This window comes from Cyprinodon tularosa, unplaced genomic scaffold (genome assembly GCF_016077235.1).
Source record: "Cyprinodon tularosa strain WSP-4 unplaced genomic scaffold, ASM1607723v1 ctg32, whole genome shotgun sequence".
In the NCBI taxonomy this organism is placed as follows: Eukaryota; Metazoa; Chordata; class Actinopteri; order Cyprinodontiformes; family Cyprinodontidae; genus Cyprinodon; species Cyprinodon tularosa.
This window is the reverse complement of record NW_024039030.1, coordinates 1,540,413-1,553,942: the sequence shown is the minus strand read 5'-3', so window position 1 is coordinate 1,553,942 and position 13,530 is coordinate 1,540,413. Positions and strand designations below refer to the sequence as shown.

The window sequence follows — 13,530 nt, the reverse complement described above, 5'->3', positions numbered from 1 at the left end:
TCTCACTGTCATCCACTCTTAAAATTGTACATTTGTCCTCTTCTGACCATACCTTTTCAGACGTTTCAGATTAGTCAAAAGCCGGTGAACTTAAAAAGCTATAATTAGCCTCATGTCATAGTTTGTTGATATTTAGCTGATAAAGTAAATTTCTCCTGAATAACACTAAAGGGAACCTAAGTACCACCACTGTCTCTCATTCTACACATTATCATCAGCATTGGTTTAATTATATGTTTATGTTTTTGAATATTATCCTTGTTTTCATAGTTTGAAAGATAAAAATGTGTTGAAGTGGTTTTGAACATGTTGTGCTTTACAGTAAGCCCCTCAGCGTCAGAGGAGGGATTTCTCCCAGCTTTTGGGCCTTGCTATATCAACCTGTACGGAAGCCCCAGAGAGTTCACTGGCCTGCCTGACCCTTATGACGAGCTCAACTTCGGGAATGTAACAGTCACTTATCATATTTAGAGATGACCCCATAATGATTTAATTGTGGTAAAACATAAATGAGCTTTTATTATATGTTTATGTGCCCCAGGGAGAAGGAGTTGCCTATAGGGGGAGGGTCCTTGTTGAACTGTCCACAGAGTTGGATGGTAAGGTTGATAAGAACGTAGATGATATCTGCAGTGATGACATCCTAGTGGCACAGGTAAACAACATATCATCATCATGAGTGGTCACCCTTTCCTGCAGTGTTTTTTTAAATTAAAATTAATTAAGTTAGAAATGAAAAGAACCCCTAATGTTCCCTTTTCTTCTTTAATCAGAAATATCAGGGCAGGAGGAAATACTCCCTGTGCACTGTTTTCCACAGTGCATGCATGCTCCAAGAGCCAGGTGAGCCAATCCAGTTCGAGGTTAGCATGGGTAACTATGGCAATAAGTTGGATTCCTCATGCAAGCCACTGGCCTCCACCACCCAGTACAGTTTTGCTGTATTTGATGGTATGTCACTAACAAACCACAATCTAAAACTGCTGAATATGTGTTTTAGTATTGGTCACACAATTTCCACAACAGTGTTTAAAAATGACTGGATGTATTTACTGGGATCACCACAGGTAATCACTACTATTACCTACCCTGGGCCGACACAAAGCCAGTGGTGATTCTCACGTCATACTGGGAGGACATCAGCCACCGCCTGTATTCTGTTAATATTCTCCTCTTTATTGCTGACCAACTGGTGAGATGAGTTCAAGATCTAAGTTGTACAGATCCTGTTCCTCATTAATCTCTGTTTTTTTCTGTCCTTGTTATTTATTTCAGGAGTCCCATCTCACATTGCTGAAAAAAGAAATCCAGGCCAAAATGTCTGAGACACGCCTGACAGAGTTTCTGCTCAGACTCATCAACCATTTGATTGACAACATCAACAAGTAAGAAATGAATCATATTTCCAGAAGGACATTATTTCTTATACTGTTGAGAATTTGGATACTGTATTTTGAATAATTGAACTCTGTTCCTTTAAAAAGCTACCCACTTCCAGCACTGGAAGGTCAGCACAACATCACAGCCCTCGATCTCCAAATTAAAAGTTTACGTGATGCTGCTTTAGTCAGTATCAGAGAGGCGGCCTGTCAGATGAGAGAAGAGGCCCTGGATGTCAAGTCAGCTGTTGGAAACATTGAAGAGGTGCTGGACAGAATCAAGCTGCTTGCAGATGAGGTCATTTCTTTCTCTATATTAACTTGAATGACTATAACTCATCACATGTTGCTTAAATGGATAAAAAAGGATGTTAAACTAAAAAAAAGAGTTCTGCATATCCATCAGGCTCAGAACAGCATGCCAGATGTGGTCATATGGATGCTGAGAGGAGAAAAGCGAGTGGCATATGCTCGAGTCCCAGTGCACCAGATCCTGTACTCTAACTACAGTGAGCAAGCATGTGGCAAACACTGTGGAAAGACTCAAACCATCTTTATGAAGGTACAGGAACAGCTAACATTTGTAGAAACTGTCATTACTGTATAAACTGATTAGCATAAATATTTACTCCCCTTAAACTGTCTCACTTTTTATCATGTTGCTAACATAACGTCATATTTATTAGTGTTATTTTTTTGACCAACAGAAAGTTGTGTTTTATGGTTTGTATTTTTTTTTCTTTTTTTTTTTTAAATCAAATGTGATAATCACCAAATAAGATGATATTAAAAAAAAAAACCAAAAAAAAAATCAGAAATAAGGTTTCAAAAAGAGTCCAATATAAGTTTAAGATATAAAGCAACATCCCCAGCTTTAAACCTGAGTATAGCAAAGGAGTATGGTGGATCTGCAAACCTACTTAAACATGGCCATCCATCCTCAGCTGACCCACCAGGAGATTTAGGCATTAATCATACTGTAGAAGCAGCCAAGAGGCCTGAGATAACTCTGGCGGAGGTCAGGTAGGAACATTTCTCGATGAATGCAACTGCTCCACCATCCTGGTCTTTATGCAGTGGAAAAAGCCCTTTTTGAACAAAAAATAAATAAAAAATTAGAAAACGTGACTCCAGTTTGCAGCAGGATATGTAGGGGCTAAAGCAAATGTAGAAGAAGGTGCCCTGGCAAGATAGGACCAACACCAAACTTATTGGACGGCATGCAAATGTGCATGACAAAAACATTCAATTTTAAGTGAAGTGTGAAGGTATTTCTCAAAGTACTGCCTCAGAGGGGTAATTACAAATGAAACGAAAGAAAGCTTTTTCTTCCTCTTTCTAGCTATTTTGCTATTTTGAGTTGGCCTGCCACAGAATCTTTTCAAATCTCCGGTTGTGTAAGAACCAGATTGCTGCATATCTCATTGTTGCATACCTTCTTTGTCAGTACCCCATGGACAAAAACAAAGGAGTGAAGATCCCCGTTCAGTTGTGCATCAATATGTGGCTTGGCCTCGCTGCTCATGAGCAGAAATTCAACAGCTTCTCAGAAGGAGACTTCAGTGTGTACGCTGAAACGGTACATCTCTGACTCCTCTTGACACCTTGAAATATAGATTTTTTTTTTTTTTTACTGTCAAACAAACCTCCCTTCTTTCTGCAGTATGAGAACCAGGTTCAGATGTTTGGGAAGTGGGGAACAACCGGCTTGGTGGGTCGCCACAAGTTCTCAGATGTGACTGGAAAAATGAAACTTAAAAAAGAGCACTTTCTGCCTCCACAAGGATGGGAATGGGAGGGAGACTGGTTTGTTGACCCAGAGCGATGGTATGTATTGAGGCTGGCTTTATCACGTAGAAGCAAATACTCCCATCCAGGAGTAGGAGATTGTTAGATTGCACAGTCAGAGTGCAAACATCCCGTTATTGCTTTTAACTTGGGTACTTTGAAGAATTTAATTTATGTTTCTTAGTCCATTGGAAGAATGCAATAAGCTTTTGATTGTCTGAGGCTGTTATTGGATAGCCTACCTAAAACATTCTAAAACACAGCGGCTATTCAGACTGAAAGTATAACATACAATTTTTAATTACATTTTCCCACTCTTTTTATGAAAATATTTCAGCGTGGATTAGGAGAAATATCACTGAGTGCTGAAAGTCTCGACCCAAAACACACACCAGACATTATTTGTATAAAGGTTTAATCTTTTAGCATAGTTGAGAGAAGTGTACATACCTGTAGGGGCCTTTTATTTTAACATCCTGCCTTTTGCTATTTTGTTTTTTCAGCTCCTCCTTTTGGCTGTCCTCTTTTATCTTAAAACTTCACACTATTAGATGATTGAAAATGCAGGAGCGTCCATAATAAGATTTATCATTATTGGAGTTCCAAGTCTTTAGAGATAACCAATTAGACCATCCACCATATAGCTAAAATAAAAGCCCAATCATCCTGAACCACTCGTTATTTTATATAGATACAAAACATGCAATTATTTTTACATTTTCGAAAATTGTCCAAGTTACAAAAGTATCGCCAGATTTGCATAAAACTTGTTACATATCTTAAAGCTACAGTGTGTAATTTTTAGCGACATCTAACGTCCAGACTGCAGACCGCAGCAACATGAACATCATATCCCTGTAATTATTACACACTGTAGCTTTAAAGTCAGTGGTCAGTATTATCAAATGGATTTTATACTGAAGGTAAAAAATAACATCTAGCGTCATTATTAAGTCTACATTATTTCTTAAATAGATTTGGCTGTGAAAATCTGTAACATTTTTGACTACAGTAAGTGCTATGAAAAATTATGGTTTAAATTTTGCAGCTGGAAAAATGTTACATGCAGAAACATGAATTAACAAAAAATGTTGTTTCATGGTCATCTAAGATTACTTTGGGAAGTAAAATCCGAATTCTGAGTTCTATATGAAATTTTCAGTTGTATTATTAAATTTGATCATTTCCGTATACATGGCTTTTTGAGAATCCTTTGGGAATTTTACTGTAAACTAAACATTTGTTATGAATTTCTGAATCTTTCTAAGTTTGGGTAAAATGACAAGTTGATAGTTCAGAAGTTCAGAATTTGGCTATGCCCTAATTGGTGGAGGTTAGAGCAAAAGCTGCTCAGAAAGAGATGGAACTGGGATCAGGTCCCTTTAAGTTTTGTTTTTTGTTTTTAATTTATTTATTTTTACTGTTGTTAGTTTAGTTTTATTTTCAGGAATTATTCTTTTATTAACAAAAAGCCAATTTTACAGGATACAAATAAAATGTAAGCACCAACCAGTGTTATGGTTTAAGGAGCTCCCGTACATTCCCAGATTTTGGTCCTCTAATTTGTTTACATTATCCCCAGTATCTGAAAAATGACTTCCTGAGCTGGTGAAATCTTTTTTCATTGTTCCACACAGTCTGTGTGTGAGCCTCTCATTGACTTGTGTGATGTGGTGTGCTGGTGTTTCCTGCAGCCTGTTGACAGAAGCTGATGCAGGGCACACAGAGTTCACAGATGAAGTGTTTCAAAATGAAGCCCGTCTTCCGGGCGGAGAGTGGAAACCTGCTGCAGAGCCTTACACAGACGTGGTAAGGATCCTTACACTGCAAACGCCAGCAGTTTACCAAAGATGTCACAAATATCGCTCAATACTATTTTATTTAGAAGAAAAATCGTCTTGTTTAAATAAAAAAAAAAAAAAACCACCACTAAAATAACAACTTTGTAAAAAAAACAGTCCTTTTTCGAGAGCAAGTAGTAAATAAAAAAACAACAAAAAATTTAATACATATTTTCATTTGAACTGCAAGAACTTCTGATATTCAAAAAAATCTTTGAAAACTTTAAAAACCTAACAGTGTTTGTTTTAAAGACTGGAGAAAAAGCTCAGAGTCCTGAAGAGTTTGAATGTCCACCTGGTTGGAGCTGTGACGATGGCTGGAGCTGGGATATAGACCGAGCTGTTGATGAGAAAGGTAATATGATTGTAAAAAATTCTGAAGCTAACCTCTCCTTTCTGTTCCTTCACTTGAAACACTCTAAAGGAGCAATTCGTCATTAACGATGTATACTCCTTAATGTAGCAATGAGTAAGAAAATGACTGTGAAATTAACCAAAATCATTCTCATTTGTCTCCTGTGATGAAAGAAGCATTCCCTATTAGCAATTGGTCCTCTCTATCACCAATGTCTTACTCAAGTTTTCTTCCTTTCAAACCTAAAGGTACTTCACTGAAGTGTATAGCCTTTGTTTACTTCCTGGTTCCTCAGCTAAGCATATGAAAATTCCCTGGGCTCCCAAAACAGAGCACAGTATTTGGTATTTTATTTTGGCAAAAGAGCAGCAGCCTGCAAATATAAATGACAGCAAAAGAAGCAAACCAGAATAGTTACCCAAGAAGCCTTGGCATCCTTCACAACAACTTAGCATCTATTTTGTGCCGTTATTACTTAACGCTCTATAAACTACATCTTGTATTCCTAGGTTGGGAATATGGAGTTACGATGCCCCCTGATGATAAACCTGAATCCTGGGTTCCAGCTGAGAAGATGTACCACAATCACCGCAGGAGGAGACTAAAACGAAAAAGAAGGAAGATTTCTGAAAAAGTTGTTGCAGCTAAAGTGAGAAAGGCATGGAAAAGAGAATGTATCCATGTACTACAAGGGTTCTGGCCTATCCTCACTGACATTTTCTATATATTGACAGTCTGATACTCAGCTCCTCGTTGGCTGTCTTAGTGATCTTAAACTCTGGGTTTATGTTTTCTATTTAGTGAATGCAGAAATCAAAATGAGGTTATTCAGCTCTATATGTTTCTTCTAACCTGACCTGTCTATAGTCACAAAAATAAGAATCAATAGATGTGCTGTAGTAAAATGTATTCTTTTCATCTTAGGTGTCTCTTTAAGGTTAAACCTATCCTGTCCATGGAACAAATGGAATCAGTAATTCCCAATAGTGACTCATCCATCCATCCATTATCTGACACGCTTGTCCCGAGTGCGGTCGCGAGGGGTGCTGTTACCTATCTCCAGCAGTCAATGGGCGAGAGGCGAGGTTCACCCTAGACAGGTTGCCAGTCCATTGCAGGGCAACACAGAGACAAACAGGACAAACAACCATTCGCACATAAACACCTAAGGAGACTGTAGAGAAGTCAATTAATCTAACGGTCATGTTTTTAGACTGTGGGAGGAAGCCGGAGTACCCGGAGAGAACCCACATTCTCAGGGAGAACATGCAAACTCCATGCAGAAAGACCGAACCCAGAACCTTCTTGCTGCAAGGCAGCAGTGCTACCCACTGCTCCACTGAGCATCCCCCAATAGTGCCTCAATGTTTGGAAACATAGAAAGTCAGTGTCTTTAGGAATTTTGCTGTTTCTCTATCTGTTTTACCTGCTGTGGAGTACTTCAACTATATTCTGCTTTTAGAGTGAAATATGAATACATAAAATAAACATGGGACAGTAACCAAAATGGTATTGTAAAATTGCAACCATTTATGTTCTTTATTGTAGACAAGAGAACCAGGGGAAGGCTGGGAATACTCTTCTCTGATTGGCTGGAAGTTTCACAGAAAGGAGCGTTCCTCTGACACTTTTCGGCGCCGGCACTGGAGGAGAAAGATGGTCCCTTCAGACTGCATAGGAGCCTCAGCCATCTTCAAACTTGAAGGAGCACTGGTGAGTCATGCTAAAATGCTCCCAGTGAGCTTTCAAAATAACCTGGCTTTCATGACAATGGGTCTTATATGATGCTATCTGGGTCACATCCTCTCATTATACTCAAGTCCCTGGAAGAAGCTCGCACATAACATAGGAAACTTGATGTTACACTTGATTCTATGGTTCGTGATACAGTATGCTTGAAAGAGCTCTTGAGAGTTCTTTTCAGTGCCTAAGTGTATGTTTTGTTAACAGGGGGTTGATGTTGAGGAAAAGGGCAGTAAAACGGATGCACCCAAACCGTTTGGTGCCAACACACCCACCATTTCCTGCCACTTCCGCCGTGAGTAACTGGGTCAGATGAAATTAACTCCAGCTCATAAATGTTGATTAAAGACTCTTTGAAAATGCATGGCTGAGTGTTTATAATAAAAGATAACATGTCTCCACACTTACAGAGAGCCTGCTACAGATGCCTTTTACAGATGTGAAATGTCTTGAAAATAACCGCTTTCACTGCAGGGACACAGGGGGATAAAAAAAACTATAGATAAACTCAATATTTTATTTGAGTAAACCTTTCAGTGAAAAAAAATTATTATAATAAGATGAAGAATCCTGGTTTCATTAGCATCTCTCTGTTTCATTTGGTGTGCAACCCAGCTATGAAAATAAAACAGCACTCAGTGAAATATTTAATACATAAAAAAAAAAAGCTTATTCCTGTTAAATAAGAGACTACAGCTGTTATATATATATATTTAAACACTGGGAGGTGTATAAATCGAACTTATTCAAGACTTTTTCCTCCTTTATTGGAAGGCTTCTCCTCCACATCCTCCTCTTTGTTGATGGACTTATTAAGCTCCTTGTTGCCCAGCAAACAGCAACATGTTTTTTGTGAAATTGCTGTCACTGTATTTATGATTTAGCTCAAACCTTTATGGTTTTAAAGAGTAATCATTTCACTTAAAGCTTGTATGTTTATTTTGTATCTAGATCACCTAGTTTAGTTAGAGTATGTGTTTATTTACTACTGATATGCAGTGGGCAGTAGCAATAGTTACTACACTGTCCCCATTAATATAAACAGGACCACATAAAAGCGCTTTTAATATTTCATCATTATTTTTTACTTAGATATAATACGGTTGACCTGGTTACAGCAGGAATAGGAGGTTTATGTTTAGGTGCATGTGCACTCGTTTTTTTTTCTACCTGTACGAGAACCTGTATGAGAAGACTCTAGTAAATAGAATAATTAAATAAAACTATATGTAGTTGAAGTAAAAAAAAATGCAGTTATATAGTTGTCAGATGGGGTGTTAGAGGTTGTTAAAATGGCACAGATGGGAGTTTGATTATGGTAAAAGGCAGTGTAAAGGACCAGAGTGGTACATGTTACTGTAAATGACATGCCTTTGCTATCAATTGTAAGATTTAAATACAGAAATGGCCTTAACCAATTTATGCGCCACATTTTTCCAGTAATTTCTCTTTTTTAAAGTCTTTTACATTTTTAGCTTTAATAGTAGACATAAGAATGTTTACTCGAGAAATGATATAATTTTTCTTTTGAAATTTCCTAACCTATTAAGAACGACACATCTGCCTAATTTGCACTCCATGTTTTCCTGCCTCTCAGACTGTTATTTCAGAAAAAAGGCTTGATGCCATGTAATGTTTTTCCCTCTGGAAATGGGAAAATTTTAAGCAACATTTCCTTAATTTTCTTATCAATCAAAGTGAAAAATAAAACAAGGCTTTATTTTAATTCTTCTCATTGGAAAATTATGTGCAAATGAGATTAGGACTGTTGATTTGGTTTTAAAAATTAATAAATTTTTTTAATAAAACAGTTTCTTCTCCAAGATTTGTTTAAATGTTAAGTTTTTTTTTATTTACATTTTAGAAGGATTAATATCCTTTGAATATATTTGCACATCTGTACCATAGTTTCTAATAAGGATTAAGGGTGCTTTGTCACAATGTCTACAATCAGTATAATGCCTAAAATGACTTTCTGCTGTGATCCGTGAACTTAGTCAGGGTTAACAGAGCAGCATTTAAAGAATCTCCTCTCCCTCTAGGTTCTCACCTTTACCACCTTAGGGTGTATGTTTACCAAGGGAGAAATCTCTGTGCAATGGACAAGGACAGTTTCTCTGGTAAAGACAATATACATTAAAATTATAAGCTGACAATCTAAACACACTACAAGTTAAAATTGTTAGATTGCGTAAATGAGACCATTTTGCATTTCTTCCTCTCCAGATCCCTATGCCCATGTGTCCTTTCTACATATGAGCAAGACTACAGAAGTCATAAGAACCACCCTGAACCCAACCTGGGACCAGACTCTGATCTTTGAAGACATTGAAATCTTTGGAGACCCGCAAAAAATAGCCTGCAACCCCCCAGATGTGGTCCTTGAGCTATATGACAGCGATCAAATGGTTCTTTATAGATTAGATTTAAACATCATAAAAAGCTCCATGGTATGTGTAATACAATTTGATAATGATTGTGTACAAATGTGATTTGATAACTAGGGCAAGGATGAACCGATGGGGCACTGCATGTGCCCCCCTGTGGTAAAACTCCCAAGTAAAAGCCCAAGTCTGTCTGCCAGTGTGAGACTACAGTGGTTTCCAGTCACCAAAAAAGGTTACAGTGCTGGGGAGGTGCTTGTTGCTGCTGAGCTAATACTAAAGGAGAAGGTATACACAATGTAGCTGATACCCTTCAGGTTTACTTTCTGTACAAATGACTTATCATGGCTGTTTGACAGGGTGATGATAGAGTTCTTCCTCTAGTGCCCCCTCGGCGGGGGGAAACACTCTACATGGTACCTCAGGGAATCAGACCAGTAGTTCAACTAACTGCTATTGAGGTACTGTATTAGCTTCCTAGACCCACACCTGTCAATCTGCCAAAGAGGCTTGCTTTGGTTTCTCCACCTTAGCAATCCACCTTTCCTTTTTCTCCTGCCAGGTTCTGACTTGGGGCTTGAGGAACATGAAGACCTTCCAGCTGGCCACAGTGTCCTCCCCCAGTCTGATAGTGGAATGTGGTGGGGAGATGGTTCAAACAGCTGTAATTAAAAACTTCAAAAAGCACCCAAACTTTCCAGGATCAGTGCTGCTCCTCAAAGTGGTATTCACTATTTATCTACTTTATTTATTGAGAAAGCTTGGGGGGGCTGTAGAAAAGAACAACTCCCTTTACAGGGGTGAAAGCAAAAAAAAAAAACCCAAAATGTAACGCCACCCAAACTGAGCTGCATGAACTATGATATAATTGGCTAGAGTGAATTTTCTTACTAAAGGAACAGACAAACATTTTGAGATATAAACACTGAAAAACTGCTGTTATCAAACAAAAACTTTGAAAATCCTTCAAGAAGACTGACAAAAAATTTACTCTTTGCTCTGATCCAAATATTCCTTGACATTACTCCTGTTTTCATATGATCTACAATGATCGCTTTTCTTTCACTTCATATTCTTGAAAATACGATAATTTCCAAACCATGCCACATATTTTAGATTAAAATGTAGTTTTAAAATAGTAAAATTAGTCATTTTGGTTTTATCTGTATGTAAAAGCCATGTTCCTTATGGTATCCAAACCACAATCAGCAGAAATAAACTTCACCACAAGTTACACACTGTTAAATGAAAATCTATATGAGATGTTTTATGGCTAAAATACAGTTCTGAACTGCCAGGATAAATACTATTAAATGCAATGGTTATGACATGGTTATATAGGACAAAATAGCTACTTTAGGGAACAAATTGGACTGGTAATCAACAAGATGCCAAATGGTGCAGAACAAGCTTAAGATTTTCTTCACTGTGTTTATTTTTACGCTTATACAGCTGACATGGAATAACCTTTTTGTGTTGATTGTACCTGTTTGTTATGTAATCTCCTGCTGTGTTCTTAGCTCCTCCCTAAAGAAGAGATCTACACCCCTCCCATTGTGCTGAAAGTGATTGACCATAGACCGTTTGGCAGAAAACCAGTGGTGGGTCAATGTACCATTGACTGCCTGGCGCATTTCCGCTGTGATCCATACCGTCCTAACAATGATCTCTGCATGTCAGCCCATGGTATTCTAACACATCTATGACATTTTCACAATTTACTCTTAGCTCCTTGCAGTTAGACTCATCGTGTGTTTTTCCTTCTATCGACTCTGTAGTGGAACTGATAACTGCACCCCAAGGAGATGTTATCATAGACATTGATGAGGGAATCCTTTTAAAAACACAGGTAAATGCAACTTTCCAATATACAGTTACTGCTGTAAATATACAACACCCATTTCAAACCAGATTTAGAATATGGCAACGGGAAGCTGCAATAAAGATGAATCAAACCAGTAAAATAGTTCAAAATAACAAATATTACCAAGGTCTTATACTGTAAAATGCATGTGAAGCACCTTAAGTAGTGATGCTAAAGTATCTTAGCTCAATCCTCAAGCACTGATCCAATCAGATTCACTAATATTCTTGTTTTTTTTAGTTTGGTTTGTTCTTCTTTGATATAGTTTAAGTCAGGAAACTGGTATGCCCACTGTAGCATCTTCAGGACATGCTCGGAAGCCAAGCCTGGGTGGACTTTGAGAAACTTTATCATTAAAGTAAATTTATACAGTTATTTTGCTTGAGCTATGAGTGAATTTGTGACTTTTTATTTATATTTCTGAGATGCAGTGAAAGTTTACAGCCAAGCACCTGGGTATAGGGGAGGTTTCATCCCAAGTGAGCCTAAGTCAGCTAATGAATTACACTCCCCCCTTGACTGGTTCCCTGAGGTGTTGCTGAGATCACTACTGACCTGCAAATACTGCTAATTAAAACGAAAATAGCATTGTTCTCATTATAATGTTATTCAACTATGTAACATATTGCTGTGTGCTTTGCTTATTGCAAACAACTGAACAATTTTGGACATAAAATTTGTGATTCAACTGTAAGCGTACTCACAGGTTTGTGGAACATTTTCTTTTTTGCATTAACTACATTCTCTGTTCACTTTCGACTTGGCTGCTTCAAGAAGCAAAGATGGCTTTTCATTAATTTAGAGATACAGTATAAGTAGATGCATAACTAGACTGAGTCCATCCTTGTTTCTGATTAGGAAGAAGAGGCCATAGACTGGTGGAGTAAGTTCTATGCCTCTATTGGGGACCATGAAAAATGCGGACCTTACCTGAAACTGAGATACGATACACTACAGGTGAAATATCTAATTCATACCAACAAATATTCCTAAATCTTCATTTTGTATCTCTTTGAAAAAGAAAATCATTTGTGTTGACTCATCATACAACATTGAAGCAGCCTTTTCTGTTGTGATCTTGGGGTAAATAGGTTTACAACACTGAGTTAGAAGAGGTCAAGGAGTTCCAGGGGCTGACTGATTTCTGCATCACCTTCAAGCTGTATCGTGGGAAGACTGGCGATGAGGAGGAAGATCCGTCTGTGGTGGGAGAGTTTAAGGTACTGTGACTATGATCAGAAGCTCATTGAACCTGTTGCTTTTGGGTTCTATGGTTGCTTTTTAGCATGTAATCAATTTGTGAATTTGATGAAGGTAGAACTATTCTTCAGCTGATTTGAAAGATTTTTGATTCCGGTACCTTATTTGTAAAATGAAAAGTTACATTCTTATAGCTAACAACCTACCATAGTGACTGACCTAAAGTTGCATTATTAAAATGTTTTAATTAACTTTTCACTCGCAGTACAAATCCTTATGATTTTCATTCCTGACAATAAAAAGTGCAGATTTTAATGGTACCCAATGCAAGAATTGCTTCTGTTCAGGGTTCCTTCAGGATTTATCCCCTCCCTGATGACCCAGGGGAACGTGCTCCACCTCTTCAGTTCAGAGAACGCCCTGAGCTCGGACCGCAGGAGTGCTTGGTCAGAATATATGTGGTGCGCGGTATTGACCTGCAACCCAAAGACACAAATGGCCTGGTGAGATTCTTCTGAACTTAATGAAAATGATTAAATTGTTATTTCTTTTCAAATTTACTTTGAAGATGGGATCCTCGTTGTTTTGATGAGTGATTTGACATTTCTGCATGTTTCTTTCAGTGTGACCCATACATTAAAATTACACTTGGGAGAAAAATGCTTGATGACAGAGATAATTACAAACCCAACACCCTCAATCCAGAGTTTGGAAAGTGAGATTTCACACTTAAAAGTTATTCTAAGACTAGAAATATGAAAGCTGCAATACCTTTCCACTTTTGTTAATGCCCCAACAGGATGTTTGAGCTTTCCTGCTTTCTTCCTCTGGAAAAGGATCTGAAGATCTCCGTGTATGATTTTGATTTACTGAGCAGAGATGAAAAAGTTGGTGAGACAATCATCGACTTGGAGAACAGATTCCTATCTTGTTTCAGATCCTGTTGTGGGTTGCCACAAACATACTGTGTGTAAGT

General features: G+C 37.9%; 1 protein-coding gene across 1 annotated transcript in view; it reads left to right on the top strand.

Annotated features, from left to right (window-relative positions):
• Positions 1–13,530, top strand: part of LOC119788537 (myoferlin-like) — a 29,663-nt gene that overhangs the window by 10,552 nt on the left and 5,581 nt on the right. Inside the window, exons 18-43 of the mRNA XM_038292928.1 lie at positions 323–447; positions 542–655; positions 774–951; positions 1,068–1,192; positions 1,276–1,385; positions 1,485–1,677; positions 1,786–1,941; positions 2,827–2,958; positions 3,043–3,206; positions 4,862–4,976; positions 5,261–5,363; positions 5,873–6,012; positions 6,912–7,076; positions 7,314–7,401; positions 9,149–9,226; positions 9,333–9,514; positions 9,611–9,778; positions 9,850–9,951; positions 10,053–10,214; positions 11,011–11,176; positions 11,269–11,339; positions 12,213–12,311; positions 12,446–12,574; positions 12,902–13,057; positions 13,178–13,269; positions 13,354–13,524. Of these exons, the coding sequence (XP_038148856.1) occupies positions 323–447; positions 542–655; positions 774–951; positions 1,068–1,192; positions 1,276–1,385; positions 1,485–1,677; positions 1,786–1,941; positions 2,827–2,958; positions 3,043–3,206; positions 4,862–4,976; positions 5,261–5,363; positions 5,873–6,012; positions 6,912–7,076; positions 7,314–7,401; positions 9,149–9,226; positions 9,333–9,514; positions 9,611–9,778; positions 9,850–9,951; positions 10,053–10,214; positions 11,011–11,176; positions 11,269–11,339; positions 12,213–12,311; positions 12,446–12,574; positions 12,902–13,057; positions 13,178–13,269; positions 13,354–13,524 (3,484 nt within the window). The remainder of the gene's footprint in view (positions 1–322; positions 448–541; positions 656–773; positions 952–1,067; positions 1,193–1,275; positions 1,386–1,484; positions 1,678–1,785; positions 1,942–2,826; positions 2,959–3,042; positions 3,207–4,861; positions 4,977–5,260; positions 5,364–5,872; positions 6,013–6,911; positions 7,077–7,313; positions 7,402–9,148; positions 9,227–9,332; positions 9,515–9,610; positions 9,779–9,849; positions 9,952–10,052; positions 10,215–11,010; positions 11,177–11,268; positions 11,340–12,212; positions 12,312–12,445; positions 12,575–12,901; positions 13,058–13,177; positions 13,270–13,353; positions 13,525–13,530) is intronic.